At 38.9% G+C, this 17,174-nt stretch overlaps 1 protein-coding gene across 5 annotated transcripts in view; it reads right to left on the bottom strand.

Moving 5' to 3' along the window:
- The window catches only part of ESR1 (estrogen receptor 1), a 438,840-nt gene that overhangs the window by 71,763 nt on the left and 349,903 nt on the right, over window positions 1-17,174 (bottom strand). For all 5 annotated transcript variants that reach the window (XM_077149286.1, XM_077149288.1, XM_077149284.1 and 2 more), the window contains one exon: window positions 7,140-7,278. In XM_077149286.1, the coding sequence (XP_077005401.1) occupies window positions 7,140-7,278 (139 nt within the window). The remainder of the gene's footprint in view (window positions 1-7,139; window positions 7,279-17,174) is intronic.

The following is a 17,174-nucleotide window of genomic DNA, read 5'->3' as shown; positions in this document are numbered from 1 at the left end:
TACCTTGAAACCCACCCATTTAAAATGTACAATTCAGTAGGCTTTAGTCCAATAGAAATTTTGAGTTATCTTCAATGACAAGTAATAGCATAATGACAGTTTGGCAAATTTCTCCCTTCTTTTGGCCTCAATTTTTCTCCTTTACAATGAACGGTTTCATATTTTCAGGATTTCTCAGGGCACTAAAGCAAAGACCTTTAAGAACCAATCAACTGGTACATGCCACTGAATAACTAAAGGCTCAGAAGCGGAAAGAAACAATTGACCAAAGTTCAGAATATAAACGAGCCAAGCCCTTTGTTGCCCATATTCTCTACACGTTAAGTGAATAAGAGAAGATAACCCAGCACAGTGCCATGTACATTAAAGAGGTTCAATACATGTGGGCTTCTTTTCTTTCATCCCCAGCTCACCCCCAACCCCAATTCCATGAGACAGAATGAAGAGATTGTGAGCAAAGTTCTGAGCTATGAATGGGGTAAAAGGACCTCTGCAGCAGAAGGCAATGGAGGGAGCGGGCTAAGCTGTGGGTGTAATTGAATGTCTCCAGCCATCCCAATTCACTGGGCTCATGCGTGGATCACTTGCCCCCTCGCACAAACTACAATGCTCCCCTTTGGGGGGCAGCACACATTTTTTAAATGGGAGAATTCTGAGAGGGGGAAATAAAGGAGGACCTTCTCTCCATGCCCAAGAAACATATGCAGACAAGTTATGTTCTGAATTCATAAACTGAGTCAGATCTTTATTTTTTATTAATTTATTTTATATTTTTTTTAGGTGCATGGTCCAAGAATTGAACCCAGGTCCTCCACATGGAAGGTGAGCATTGTACCACTGTGCCACCCATGCACCCTATTTTTTTATTCTTCCATGTAAGGAAATCTGAAAAGAACTTACTATCAAGTTTTACATGGAAAAATGCCAACGAAATGTAGCTGGAAGCACTGCTTTCTTTAGGGGCTTTTTGTCACTTTAATGCCTCTGAAATATTTTCAGTAAATGGCCAAAAGGAAGAATATTCATGCTTCTAGAAAATGACTCTTATTTCTCAATTTAAGTGAATTTATCATCTGAAAACAGACTGCTATTTAGTAGAAGAGGCAACATGTTTCTCTCAGGAGGCAACCTGTTTTTTTCCTTAAGGAAGATAACTTAGTCCTAGTCCATGCCTACAAGTAAAAGAACTTTCTGTTGTCCGATACTATTTCCTGCAGGCAGAGTCCCCTGATGCAAGCGATGGAAAGAGCTTGGTCAACAACCCTCTAGCCAGGGGCTTGGTAGAGAGAATATTCTGCTTGTCAAATTATTCCCTACTTTTCAAATGGATGAATAGTTTTTTTCCCCCCTCTCTCTCTGAGAGTCAATAGGAGTCAAAAGAGAGTGCTTTGGCTTCTCTGAAAAATCCACAAATATTTCTCAGAATTTGTTAGCATGGATGGCGCCAGCAAAACAGAACTAGACAGTCCCTTGGAAACTGGATATTCTTACTGAACAGACAATTTACATCGTTTCCTCTAAAACCAAGTCAGTCTTCTAGCTATAGCAAATTTTACTTGTGCAAAAGCAGAGACCCCACAAGGAACAAAAGATGCTAAGTACTTTTGCTTCGGTTTTTAGTCTATATTTTTCCAGGGTCAGCACTCAGGAAGGACTAAATGAAGAGACACACACAGAGAACATATTTTGTGTTTTCTGGTGCCAAAACACACCAAAGGATTAGGTGTTAGAATGGAAAATGAATTTTCTCCATTTCCTGATTACTTTCACAGGTGTTCTTATTATCTGTAGCTTTCCTCTTATAAAACACAAACACATCAAGAGAAGTTATGGGGCTCCTTATTGATACCTTATAGTAACCTTTATTTCTGGGGTTTCAACAGGAAGAATGACTGTGTTAAATGCTTGGAACTCTCTGCTACGGGATACAGGCAGGAACCGGAAACTGTGGGTAGGCAAAGCATGGTGAGGGTAAACTTAGCCTGCAAAACACATGAATACCAGGAAAGTTAAAAGCTACCAGAATCAAGATCTCATGAGCTGTCATCAGGGAGAAAATTAAGCAATAATTCTTTTCCAATGGACAAAAGATAGGAAATATGTCCTCCCCTCATGAATGTGAGATGGCAATCCAACAGCTGTCTATATTCCTATACTCACTAAGCCCCATCTGCTAATGCTAGCATTTGAGGAATTATGAATGTTAGTGCCGGGGTCAGTGCTAGCCTCTCAGCAGCCCTGTAAGGCACAAATGCCTGGATTTGCAATGAAGGTTTGAGACATGAGGACACCGTTATAAAAATTCCAGATAAAACCTTGCCTCCAGATATCAACTTTAACACAATGTGTTGGGAAAAGGGCAATAGAAATATCAGGGGGACTTAGGCAAACAGAGTTCTATTTGATCAAAGGGGTTGGGTTCTCAGTTAGCACAGAACAGTCATCTTCCAGAGGTATAAGATTTCAAATGACTGCTAGTCACAGCTTTTTTTTACTGTTATGCATATGTCAACACCATTTAAAGCAGTTATCCTCAAACACTAGGGGATAACTTCATAATATTGAAATGTAATAATATTTAGATACATGTTAATGATTTAAAAAACATTAAAATTTTATTTTACATATTTTATTTTTAAATATTTGTATTTCATATAAAATATTTGTACTATATATTTTATATCTTAAACTTTCCATGCTTTTCTAATAATTAACTTTTACCTATTATTAAATTTATTCAGATCTTAAGATTGTCCCTGACAGTGGGTCCTACTAGTTATGGAAAAACTAGTAGGTCTTTTACTCATCCCCATTCAAAATCTAAAATTTGCTTTATAGGTTTGTGGAGAATAAGCAGAAGAATGCGCAAGCCAGAATTATTTAGCAATTAGGTAAATCCTTCCAATATAGATGGATATTGGTTTCTGTAAAGCATGCAGGTGAGTAAGCCTGGAATGGCCGTGCAGTAATGAATGGGAAATACATGAGCTGGATGACAAGATCATCTGAAATGTGTACCAGAGGGTATGGATTCTCCTCCAGAGTCTGCCACAGGCTACGAGGGTGCTCTTGGCCACACAACTCAACAAACATTTATTGGGTGCTATTTCAGTTTGCTCAAGCTGCCAGAATGCAGTTACCATAAATGGAATGGTTTTTACAAAGGACATTTATTAGGTTACAAATTTACAGTTCTAAGTTCATGAAAATGTCCAAATTAAGGCATCAAAAGAAAGATCTCTTGACTCTGAAGTAAAGCTGCTGGTATCTGGGTCTACTTTGTCACATAGGAAGGCAAATGGCAACATCTGCCGCTCCCTTCCTCCTGGGCCTCAGCTTTTGTTTCCTGTGGTTTTCTCTCTGAGCATCTGTGGATCCTTGTTTGCTTTTCCAGGGGCACCTTTCTGAGCTCTCTGTCTCCTCTCAGTGTCTCTGGGGCATCTCTCTCCTTCTGTGCCCTTACTTTGCTTCACGTGCTTGCTGAATGTACTCCAAATGTCTCTGAGCTCTGAGCTTTGTGTCCTCTCATAAAGGACTCCAGTGAAGGATTAAGATCCACCTTGAATTGGGTGGGTCAGATCTCCAAGGAAATAACCTAATCAAAAGGTTCCACCCAACAATAAGTGTGCCCCCACAAGACTGGATTAAAAGGACATGGCTTTTCTGGGGCACATACCAGATTCAAACCAGCACAGGTTCCATGGAAGATTTTGTATATCAGAGGTGATGCAAAGACAATGAAGATCTGGTCCCCATCCATATGGAGTATATGAGCTGGTAGTAAAGCTAAGACATGCAACCATAATTATCACATGGCAGAAGGAGACATACTTTTGGAGAGGTGCAAACCAAATGCAGTGAGAACTTGGAGAAAAATGCAGTTACTTTCTGCCTGGGGAGGAGAGGGGCAGAAAGAAGGTTTATGGAAGAGTGGCATCTGAATTGAGCCTTACAAAGTAAATAAGACGTTGACAAGGAACCTGGAAAGTGGAGGGCCTTTCAGGAAGCAGAGACAAGGAGGGCATTTTGGAAGCCTGGTCAAGCACCAAGTATAGAGTTATCATGGAGTGCAGGAGAGGATGCAGTAGAATAAAAGCTGGAAAGTTTGAACTGAAGCCAATGGTCCTCAGGCTGAATTCAGCCTATAGTTGTTTTTACCCTGTACAGAACTCACCAGGTCACCCTAATCCTCAGCACCCTCCTTTTGGTGTTACACGCACCCACTGACCTTCCTCATTCACATCATTTGGCCAGCTTGGCAGATGTTTGAGTTTGTAAGGCTTGTAATAGGAATTCATAATTATCAAGATAAGTTTATCTATACTTTCTAAAGAATTGGGCAGGCCAATGAGAGCTGAGTCAGGAAGCATAATCACAGCTGCAGCTCAGAAAACATCTCTGGCGGCATTGTTGGGGGTGGACTGAAGGAAAGAGGGACAGTGGCCATGAAATACAGACAGTTGTTAAGAGGCAACAAGCTGGAGAAGAGATAAGGGGGACCTAGGCTAGGGCAGTGGGACGGAGACAAAGGGGCAATTCTGATTTCAAGAAAAAGCTCAGAAATGACTTGATAGCCAACAGAGTAATCTAGTGGTGGCGATGATGATGATGATGATGGTGTGTGTATGTGTGGAGTCCCTGATGAATTTAGGCTCTATAGCATCGGTGCCTAGGTGCATGTTGACGTCACTTACTGAACAAAAGTAAAGAAGCAGAGTTGATGCAGAAAGCAATGCATTCAGTCCAGGATATGGTGATTAGCTTATAGAACATTCAAATAGCTAAGGATAGAGAAGCGGCTCTTAACCGGGGGACAGTTCCCACCCACTCCCCTCTCTTACCTCGGAGAACATTTGGCAAGGTCTAGAAACATTTTTGGTTGTTGTAATCGGGGGAAGAGAAAAGTGCCCCCTAGCACCTAGTGGTTAGAAGCCACGAATGTTACTGAATATTCAGTAATGCACAGGACAGCCCCTCACCACAAAGAATTATCCAACCCAAAAAGTCAGTAATGCCGAGATTGAAAAATTCTGGTCTAGAGGTAGTAAGAATTTCAAATATGGAGCTTTAGAAAGTAGAAATAGATAGAGCTGAGAACTTCTAGTCACCCATACTGCAGTGATAGGCATGATAGTAAATTAATCACCATGAAATTGTATGGAAAGAAGAGAAGCTGGTGGCAGGTAAGATCCCAGGTGATATCACCTCACTGGTAAAATGAGTTCACTGGAGGGAGATATATTCCGGAAGTCCTCTTTATACCCTAAATTCTATGTTTTGATGAATGTTCAGCAAAGGCACACTTAAAAAGACAGACATGGATGAGACTGTAAATCATGGGGCACATCAGTTCAGTTAACAGATATCAAAAATAACAACAATAACAAAAAACACCTAACGTTGCAGACACATACCATCTGTGACAGGGAAACATTATAACTAGTCTAATATTTTCATCCTTAAACTTGGTATAACTTGGTCACAGAACCATGCTACTGTGAGACAAGAAAATGAAAGACTGTAGGAGAGAGGAGAAAAGAAAAGAAGGGTGGGGGAGTTAAAGGAAAAAGGAGGATGAATGAGGTAGAAAGGGAAAACAAGGACAAGATAAGAAAAAATAAAAGAAAGGAAGGGAGAAGAGAGAGGTGAGAAGAGGAGAGGAGAGGAGAAGAGAAGAGAGGGGAGAAAAACTACGAAGGCTGACAGAATGTGCTGTGAGTGCCGTTCTAAAGAGAAAGACCAGTGGCCATTCTCAATCATTTTGAGAGACTGTGATAATGGAATTTTCCATAGACAGCAAAATCGGCTTCTTGAACAATATCATCACTGTTATTCAAAAGCCAAATTAACATAAAGTGACAAGACAGCAGCCAACATCTTGTCCAGTTTGCAGGCACTTGAGTTAATTTTTCTGTGCCTCTGCTCCAGGGGGCTTGACAGTGTGGGGAACCCGAGAGCCCAGGAGCTGGACCAGAGAGGGGGAGGTCGGGGCACCCTGCAGTGATGCAGTGCAGACAGTGGACAACCTTGGACTGCTAAGGCTGAGAAGACGGTTCTTCCCATTCTAATTGTGATGGACCCCACAAAGAAAAGGGGCACCTGGAAACAAAGTCTGTGGCAGCAATCCAAAGGGGGGAATACGGCGCATGAAAGGGGGGGAAGAATGTGCGCCCAGGAGAGGAAGAAGCAGAGGGTGCCAGAATCAGAAGGATCTTGAATTCAAATCTTTCCTCCATGATTTGCTAGCTCTCTGCTTTTTGCAAGTAGCAGATGTCCCTGAGACTTAGTCCCTTTCCAGTACGAGGTGTACGATAATATGCTGCCTCCCAGGGAGTGCCATGGGGAGGAAATGAGATGTCTCAGGTGAAACATTTAGCATGGTGGATGGGGCAAGATCTAGACTCTGTCAGGGGGAGCCACAATTGAATAATGACTAAATGCTATTACTCTAAGCAATAACTGAAAAAGAAATAAGATCTACAGAGCATGGTAACCCAAATATAACATGCTAAAGAAAGCAACACCTTTTATAACAGAAATCTTCCTTTTCTAAAATAAGCAAGTAACTTTTATGAACTCAAGGAATTGAAAGAGGTCTTCAGAATGCCCTGGTCAAATTTCTCATTTTACTGATGGGAAAATCGGAGAAGGAAAGGAAAAGGCGATGTGGCTTGGATGGACTTGCACCCAAAGCATTTTTTTTTTTCAAAAACTCTTCGTTGTAGTAACATGTACACACTATTCAAATTTCCTGCTTTAATCACTTCTCAGTATACAACCCAGTGGTATTTGAGTACATTCAGTGATATTGTGCTACCATCAGCAACAAAGGAGTATTAATTAGAAAGATTATTCATCATTTTGATAAAAGACAAAATGGAGGTAGAAGTAGAAAACTATAGTTCATAGTCAGAAAAAGAATATGGAGTAAAGGTCCTCTGCGCAGATGTCTAGCAGGAAGTTATCCATAGCTTTCTGTGAACTTGAGTTGCCCACATCACCCAAATTTACCCACTGGTAAAGTCAACTTACCTGATGAAGGTCTCTGAAGTTTCATAGAGTACTGAATAAAATAACTTCACGAATAAAGTGGCGATTACGAAGGAAGTGTTCACCCCAGCTACAACCAAGCCACTCACCTGTCCAGCAGCAAGTTAGGAGCAAATAGGAGTTTTCCCGGGTGCTCCATTGAGCGCCAGATGAGGCCAATCATCAGGATCTCCAGCCAGGCACATTCCAGGAGGTGGACCTGATCGTGGAGAGACAAATCCACAAAGCCTGGAACAAGATAAGAAACACCCTGCTGACTTGAAAAGAAAAGTATCCATTACTGTTGAAATTAATGCAACCACGGATATGAGTTGGTATGGTCTGTTTTCTATTCGATGGAATGAAGTGTGATAGAAGCACACCTGATGGGGAAGTCAAGTGACTGCTTTGTTTTTTTTTTTAACTCACATTATTAATGAATTTCCATGTGGTAGATTAAGTTTCTTAATTCCTTAATTTCACATCTATAGGCAGTATACTAACTTGTGCAACTCAGCATTCTATGACATTCTGTATTTACTGTTAAAATGTATGACTTCTATTTAGACATTTCTAATAGCCATATGTGACTATTACTCATTTCTGTTTCAGCTGAAGATGTTAAGGTGCAAGAAACTTAAATTACTGCCTTAATGCATACAGGAATGGGAGCACAGGCAAGATCCAGGTCACTGAATTTCTATCTTTTTGCCTAGTCACTAATTCGTGCCCTTTTTCATTCTGTGTAAAAGAAAGACTAATGAAATAGCAAATGTCACTTGGATGAGCCACATGGATACAAGGTGACATTATGATTTCTTCTGGTAAGAACCATTCAAATGTGTTCTCATTTTCATGACTGATTCATAGATTATAGCTTCTTCAATCATCACTGACAGCGTGGTGGATGGCTGATAATAAGAGTAAGAAAAGAAGAGGAAGATAAAAAAGGAGGAGGAGGAGAGGAAGTAAAAGACCGTGATGACACATTTAGGGAGCCCTCACTATGGATTAGAAGCAATGCCAAGTGCTTCCTGTACACAGTTTTTTTTTTCTCTTTATTAATACAAGAGCTCAAAGAGGTAGGAACTGATATTCCCACTTTATAGACAAGGAAATAAATACCCAAAAAGCCTACACAATTTGTTAAGGTCAGAGACGGTAAACATCTCTGACCTAGAACTTGACTCTCCACCACAACTGTCTCTACCTCTTATGAACTCCTATTAATTGTAATTGGAAGTGATTAACACCCACCCATACAAACGACAATTAGCCAAAATGACTAGAGCACTAAGAAAAAATGTCCATAAAGCTTGCTGCTTTCCAAATCAGCTTCCTGCTCCTTTACCTTGATTTATCCCATTACACTCTATTTCCTTTCTCTCTTCCTTCCCTTAACCATTTTTTTTTCCTCTTATTCATGAGGATGGCTCTAGGAAATCCCATTTCTTCTATGTTATCTCCCTTCTATTCTTCATCTTCTGTCACTAATATTGCATTTCCATTAGCTATATGTGCTTGTATTTATTAAAAGCCAAATCATAAATTTATTTCCTTAAGCAGCCAAAGACCAAAACAGAACAGCACAGTCTTTATCAAATGGCTTGCCTACTGGATTTTTCTTCTGAGGGGTCTCAAAAGCATGACACACTCAACATAAAACAATTCGCTCATTCTTTCTTATACGCTTAAATTCCATCTTTCACATAGCACTTACCTCCAAACAGGTGATAAATCACATAGAGGAAGCCAAACAAAAGATAAACCTCAGATCTACACCTCCTCTCTCTCTATCTTCTCGTAATCAAGTCTTGTCAAGTCTACCTTAGAAGCAACTCTCAAATTCTTCCTCTCAATTCCCATGGTTACCACATTAATTCAGTTCCTAAGAGTCTCTTACCTTTTTAGTTTGACCTCTTTAATTCAGCAGAATGATTTTGAGATTTTTATCTATGTTGTTGTATTATAAACACTTGATTCATTTTATTGCTGAGTGGCATTCCAGTGTATGGAATTTGTTTATCCTTTCATTGGATGTTTGAGTTATTTCCAATTTGGGGCTATTACAAATAAAGCTGCTATGATCATCCATGTACAAGTTTTTGTATGGAAACTTGCTCCCATTCCCTTAGGGTAAGTATTTCAGAGTGGGATGGCTGGATCATATGGTAGGTGTATGTTTAACATTTAAGAAACTGCCAAACATTTTTCAAAAGTGTTTGCTCAATTTCACATTTCTATCAATATATGAGAGCACTGCCAAAACGTGATATGGTAAGTCTGTTTTATTTTAACATTCTAATAGATGTATAGAGGTATCAAGCTGTGTTCTTAATCTGCATTTCCCTAATGACTAATGATGTTGAGCTTCTTTTCATATTTCTAACAGATTATCTCACCAACTATATTAGGAGAACTATGCACAAATCTGTAAATCCTTCTAGACTGTGCATTCATGCACAAAATTCATGATGTTATCATGAACTCAGCAGTTCTGAAGTTCACATTTATTGCATCTTCCACAACATGACTCAACTATGCCAACAACTAAAACAATGTAGAGTGGGGGTTTTTTCAACGACAAGAATGGATTCAATCTTGCAACCCAGAGTTTTCAAATGGAGAAATGAGAAAGTAGGATGCTTGCTTTATTCATAAGAAAACCCAAAAGATTAAAAAGCAGTGATTTGGCCCCAAATAATTTAAAACAGGGACTCTAACAGATACTTGCACACCAGTATTCATAGCAGGATTATTCACAATAGTCCAAAGGTGAAAACAACCCAAATGTCCATCAACTGGTGAATGGATAAACAATATGTAATATATCCATACATGGAATATTATTCAGTCATAAAAAGGAATGACGTTCTGATACATGATGAATCTTGAATGCAGTATGCTGAATGAAAATAAGCTAGGCATATAAAGATGAGTAGTGCATGATTCCACTTATATCAAATGTCTAGAATAAGTAAATTTGTAGAGACAGAAAGTAGGTTAGAGATTACCAGGGGCTGGGGGAAATGAGAATGGGCAGTTATTGCTTAATGGGTACAGAGTTTCTGTTTGGAATGACGAAAAAAGTTTTGGTAATTGATGGTTGTAATGGTAGCACAATATTGTGAATATAATTAATGTCACTGGATTGTACACTTAAAATGGCAAAATTTATGTTATATATGTTACCACAATAAAATTTTAAAATGAAAATGATTTGGTTTCAGAACCGCTTAAGGGAAAAAGGGAGCAGGTTTCTCTAGAACATACAGCTATTGGCCTGAAGAGTGCATTGGGTCAATACGGACTTCTCTGGGCGAAACACAGAAACCTCACTTGGAGACAGCAGGAAATGCTCCTTTTTCTCAATACCCAATGACTAGAGGGATAAGCCAAACCCAAGGAGCATTACTTAAAGTGGAAGCTCTCAAGAAGTTTTAATTCTCTAATATCTCACCCCAATTCTTTAGGCAGATTCTCAGAATAGTAATGTAGATTTATACTGTAAATTAAATTCACTTTTAAAAATGTTAACATTTGAAAGTAAGGCTTTTTTCTCTCTTCTCCTGACATGTACTGTTTTACATAGGGGGAAAAACATGTGCTCATATGATATTGCACACATTATAAAACCTACACCAGATTATTCAATACCCTACAACAACCTCAAAGAATGAGTCAGAAAAAAAAAAATAGGCCGGATGAGGTAAAAAAAAAAAGAGAGAGAGAGAGAGAAAGAGAGACAGGATGGGGTTTGGGGGTGTCCCACAGAATTCTCAGTGGTTTGGGCATTCCAGAACTTCAGTTGGCCATGTGACCCATCAACTTTGGAAAAACAAAAGAGCAACTTTACATATTAAACTGAATCATACCTTTTAATTCTCACTTCAAAATTGTCAGTGCTATTAAAATTTGAAAGTTTTAATGGTCTTTCGGGAGCCTAAGAAGCTCAACAAAACCATGTGTATCACACAAGTATGATGATTATGAAATCAGTCCAAAGCATGTAATAGCTTTCAGTGTGAGTCCAGCAGTACTGCTGAGTCTTTCTGTTAGAATTTCTCCCAGAAAGAAAGAGCGAGTTTAATCATCTTTCCCAGCTGTGCATATGGCTGCTCCACAGTGTCCTCCTTGAGTTCTTGGAGTAGGGTTGGGGGTGGGAATGAGATGTGGAAAGAAAAATATCATTTGACCTCCTCAGTGATGTGAGGACTAGGAAAGAAAGCCATGAAAACAGCAATCTCCCTTCTTGCAATATACTGCTCTCAATTTTGTATTAACTACACAGGAACCTAACACCAGATTGGTGTTGAATAAATGTCCATTAATACTTTCAGTTCACAATTAAGGAAAAATAATGCATTGTATCCCAGACAAAAAAAGAATATTAGGACTACCTATAGATGTCAAGTTTCCATGCTTTGGCTTATTTTCCCTATAACCATGAAGAATGATTTAATATACCATTTCTAAAGGATCTGATATAAGAACTTAGAGATGTTCAAAAAGTAATTCCCCATACTTCAAAAGCGTCGCCAAAATGAAAACGGGTGCTGGCAGCTCCTACCGGATATGAGTGGAGGCATCAGTAACAGATATTTTCATAGTTGACCCAGTAAGAGGTGCCCTATCCCCGTGATTTGAGGACTCTCATGTCAGTGACAAGGAGACTGAGAACCTGTGAACTTCCCACCAGTGGGATAGAATATATGATTAAAACGTAGTGGCAATAGTTTATTGGGACTAGAAGAAATCACATCCTCAGAAATCTCATAAAATAACATTTTTTTAAAAAAGGTCTTTTTCTCTGGTCCCACATTCACAGATCTAATAACAGAATATCCAGAAATAGAATATACTGGAAACAGGCAGAAATGCCTCACCTTTGGTACTGGGTAGCGATCTAGCTAATGAGGTAGAGGGAGACCGCTATCATAGAAAAGACACACCTTCCCCATACATACTAGAGCTTGGGATTTCTAAGGAAGGTCATTCTTGACTTCTGTTTCCAGTTATAAAGCAACAGCTTTTCCTCCAAGATATTTTAACTTAGTTTTGACTGTGAAAGGAGCTCATGGCATGTCTACCCTCTTCCCATGGGCCGCAAGAGACCCTAAACCCTTTTTTTTTAACCCCACTAGGGATAGACATCCAGACTGCTTCATTGGGTTTGAATTATGAGGACATTCGTAAAGCCTCACATCCCCTGCTGGGCATGGTAAGGTTCTAAGAAGCAACGCTGAAAAGAGCTTTGAGATACTTAGGCAAAACGACTAATACAAAGTTCCAAAACTCCAAAGCTGCCATGGAGTGAATGATAAATCAGACTGGCTCTACAGTGGAAGCAAGAGAAAAATTAAGTGCTACCCTGGTTCTATTTCTTATTTCCATAGGATACAATCTATGGAGATGGCTTTCAAAACCAACTTTTCTCTGGGGAAATGCCAGCTATCAAATTAGAAGCCAGGTGGTTGGTTCCCTTAGTAAATCCACTGGAAAAACATATTGATGTTCTGACCTTCAAACAAAATTATTCCTGTCCTTAGTCTTCTGATAACCCCAATGTTCTTCAAAATGTCAGTTGTGAAATTGCCTGTTGCATTTTTTTTTCTGTATTGCCTTATTACTCAATGGAAGATGACTTGAATAATTCATCTCTTTTTCTCCTTGATGCCAGTGACTCAGCGCAAAAGTAGAATTAAGTAAAAAATTAGAAGAAACCATGGAAGGCGAGACTGTTGTGCAAAGACTGCTACCAGTGGAATCAAACTTGGGATTTCAGAGAGAAAGCCTTTAGGAGAGACAGAATCCAAAAGAACCTAAGCTCCTACTCCAAAGCCAAGCGGTCCATGTGTCCATTTCATAATTTTTACAACTTAATGCCCTTCCGTGAGCCGTGTAATCCACGGTAGAGTTGAGCACGACCTCCTCCACACCCACTCCATGCCAAAAGAAATTCTCAGATTCCCTTTCATATGTGGAGACATCCATGAAAGCTGTCATTCCCATGCTATGATACTTTACCATGTCTCCAGGAACAGTACAAATATCGTAAAATTCCTCTTTAGGAAATGAGTTTAATCTGTTTAAAGGTATACCATGCACTGATCTTACCAATGATAGGACTGTTATGAAATCAAATAAACAATGACAGTCTATTTTTTTTAAAAGAAATATTATAAATTGCAATGCCTAACCCTGGCCTTCCTCCTGAGTCTGTTGCAGATGATGAAATTCAAGGTATCTGCATAAATCTACAAATGTTGCAAACTTGACTCTGAGGCTGACAACTATTCCTTGGGTTATTTTACATGGTACAAAAATTTATAACATCATTACCAATTCCTTCAGAACCATGAAGCATAGTATAACGTGCCTGACTCTGAGAATTATTTTCACACGTATGGGTTCAGAGGATGTTTCTATAACACTTCCAAAATAAAAATAGGCAACATTATTAGCCACAATTCCATTTATTCCCCATTTTTACCTAAATAAAATAGAAAATCCAGCAGGGAGCTTGTTTGGAAGGGCTGGACATGTTTCCAAGACATGCCTCTGATGATGCACACATGAGATATAAACAAAATGCAGAAGACTGTCCTCCCCTTCCACAAGGCCATAGTTTCGGTGGGTGGCTACTCAGTGTGTGGCTACCACACACTGAGAAAGGAAACCCAAAGAGAACTGGCTTCAAGTTTTGCTCACCCCTTTCTTAGTTTCTGAGAAGCACACTTCTTATAAGGCTGCAATGAACGATGATCTGACTTAACCGCAGAAGTGTATTCAGACTCGACTTCACATATTTCCCGGCAGCTTTTCTCTGCTGTAGACATTGGCCATGTTTATTATTTTTTAAATGTGTCTCCCTACATATGTATTTTTCTATGTCTACAGATACGTGATGTGTATATTGTAGGGAATTTTGTTAACCACGCTTGTTTCCTTTTTATGGTGCCTGGGTGGGGAATTGAACCCTGGTCTCCCGCATATGGGTGAGAATTCGACCACTGAACTAGCCATGCACCCACTGTCCCATGCTGTCTACTCATCACATGTGTTTCTACATGGGGTTTTGTGTACACTATGTTGCAGTTACACGTTTTATACATCCACCAGTGTTTCATTATGTTTAGACATTAACAGGTAGAACATAAAAACAGTATATGAAAAAAAATTACCTCTTATCTAGAGAGGCAATTACACAACTTCTCTACTTAGAAAGAAAAACAGAGCAATATTGTAAAAGCTTCTCAAAACTTGAAGGTTTAGCACTACAAATTGTATCATATATGACATAATTATCTTACAAAGTGGAAAATTACTTAAGAATTACAGATTGTAGAATATATAACATAATTATCTTACAAAGAAGAAAATTACTCTTGACTTTAAGCATCAATTCATGAAATATTTTCCCCAGCTGTTATTTATCAATTGACTTTACCACACGCCTCTTGATGGTTAGATAGGTATTTTCTTTTTTTTTCAAAGACTTGATATATCTTAATTCTGATCACAACATATATGAATTGCTGAAATCCTGAATATGTTCCTTTAAAAATTATGTCCTCAGTTTTTGGAATAAGTCCATATGAGAAAACATAATTGCATCTTTGAAAAAAGGAAGGACAAAAGTATTAGGCTGTGTCCTTCACATAAGAATTAATTCATTTGGCAGATTACTCTTTATATTTAGTAACAAGTAAAGGTTTTCCTTTCCTAAAGATTGATATGCTCTCTCTTGTTGGATAGAAAGAATGAAGATTATCACTGACTGCAGGTAGCCCTGTGATCAGGAGGCCCTATGATCAAGATAATGCTCAAATGCAGTAACAATTTTACCTGCTTTCTGGGAAGTTTTTGTCTTAGCCTTCCTTTCTTCTGACCTCACTTTTGATTATACTGCTAAATTATAAAGCACATCATATCAGATTTTACTAAGTAATAGGAAAAGAAATCGAGAAATTAAACAGGTATATATCCTTACACACACACACACACACACACACACACACACACACACACACATAATCATCCACGTTTTCCTCCATTTAACAATAAGTAATTATGTGATGACAGGTAAGGAAGTAGTTTGTCAGAAGAAAAGAATAAATTTTATAGCTAGATCTGAACCTGCAAAGAAATAAGTGAAGACTTTCAAATATGAAGATCAGATTTGGGTATCAAAAAAAAAATGTCTCTCAGAGAAAACAAAGCAGATGGCAACTCTACCTTGCTACCAATCCCATCTGTATTACATTCAGAGACTTGGTTTATGAAGAGATGGTTGTCATGACAATAAGCATTTGTGAAGAGTTCCAGAGAAGCTGATGGATTTAAGAGCGTCTCCTAGCATCCCAGTTTTCCAAACATACACAAAAAAACATCTCCACCACTCAACTCCCAAACACAAGATTCTATTACTTCTGGTAGGGACCACAATTGTTCTCTATTGATATTATGAACATTTGCATTCTTTGATAGCAAAACTCTCCTGGGAGTGACAGAATGTTTCTTTAATCGGATACACCACGGCCTAAAGGTAAACTAATCTTTTATTTTTATTCAGCAATGGCAATAAAGCTCCTTTTTCCTTACGAGCTCAAAGAGAAATCAATTTCAGCTCTATGAGAAAGGAATAAAGTAAAAGAAATTATTTTCCAGTTTCTCAGAGTAGATCGCCAACTAAAGGAGAAAGAAAAATTAATAAACTATAAAGGAAAGTACTCATGACTGTCCTTTTAAGTGCTTGTGGAATGGGCAGACAAGCCTGCCCTACAGAGTGGTCCCGAGTTCCCCAACAAAGAATGTGGGCGGGCTGTGTTTGAAAAGTCAACAAGCACTTGTACCTTGGAAGATACATTTTTTTCCATCTACCTAGAAGCAGTCCTACAGAAGTAGTTCAAATAGTATTGTCATCAGTCTGAGTTTTCCAGACAACTGTATGCTCCCAGTAAATATGACAAATGTCATCAACACAAAGACAGAGAGGCAAGCAGACAAGCTTCTTCCAAGAGCAAGTTCCCAAAACAACTGGACACTGATGATTTCCTCCCCACCTCTGCCCAGCCCTGTCCCTTATGAAACCCAAACTGATGACCATCCTGCAGCATTAGGAAGTGCCTTATGACACACACACACACACAAGCACACAAGCAAACACACAAAATTTGACTTAAAAGCTGTTGTTGATGACCCAGGGAGATCTAGTTCAGGATGTAGAAGGAGCAGAAAAGGGGCTTCTTCTCCCATTGAGCTATTAAATCCAGAAGGCTTGAAATGGGAATTTTACAATTCAGTATAATCTACTCATAAGACCCATTTTTTAAGAAGTAAGAAATGAGTTTTGAATACTTAGCAATTTTTTTCCTGCAAAGAAAAAGAAGAAATATTTAACAGCACTTATAAATACAGTAATTTGGAGAGTTCTTAAAAGTATATTAATTATTGCAAAAAAAAGTTACTTCACTCAAAACATATTTATTTTGAACACCTACTATGTGCCAAGCACCATGTTGATGTTAAGGACAAAAAATTTAGTAAGTCAAGATCTCTGGCATCAAAATTAGAGAGAAGAGAGTCCAATTCAAAATGGATTAGGAATTCTTGCAAACAGTGGGGACAACCAAATCAATAGGTCAAGCCCTCAATCTTGGGGTTTGTTCATATGAAACTCATCCCTGCTAAAGGATAGGCTAAGCCTACTTAAAATTAGGACTAAGAGTCACCCCCAGAGAACCTCTTTTGTTGCTCAGATGTGGTCTCTCTCTCTCTAAGCTGACACAGCAAGTGAACTCACTGCCCTCCCCCACCCCCACTATGTGGGGCATGACTCCCAGGGGGTGTACATCCCCCTGGCAATGAGAGATAGAACTCCTGGGATGAGTCAGGACCCGGCATCATGGAATTGAGAAAACCTCGACCAGAAGAGGGAAGAGAGAAATGAGACAAAATAAAGTGTCAGTGACTGAGAGATTTCAAAGTCAAGAGGTTATTTTGCAGGTTATTCTTACACATTATATAGATATCCACTTTTTAGTTTATGGTGTATTCGAGTGGCTAGAGGGAAGTACCTGAAACTGTAGAATGGTGTTCCAGTAGCCTTGTTTCTTGAAGATGGTTGTATAATGATATAATTT

Source organism: Tamandua tetradactyla, chromosome 2 (assembly GCF_023851605.1).
Source record: "Tamandua tetradactyla isolate mTamTet1 chromosome 2, mTamTet1.pri, whole genome shotgun sequence".
Lineage (NCBI taxonomy): Eukaryota > Metazoa > Chordata > Mammalia > Pilosa > Myrmecophagidae > Tamandua > Tamandua tetradactyla.
The sequence above is the reverse complement of the archived record's forward strand: the minus strand, read 5'-3'. Positions and strand labels throughout refer to the sequence as shown.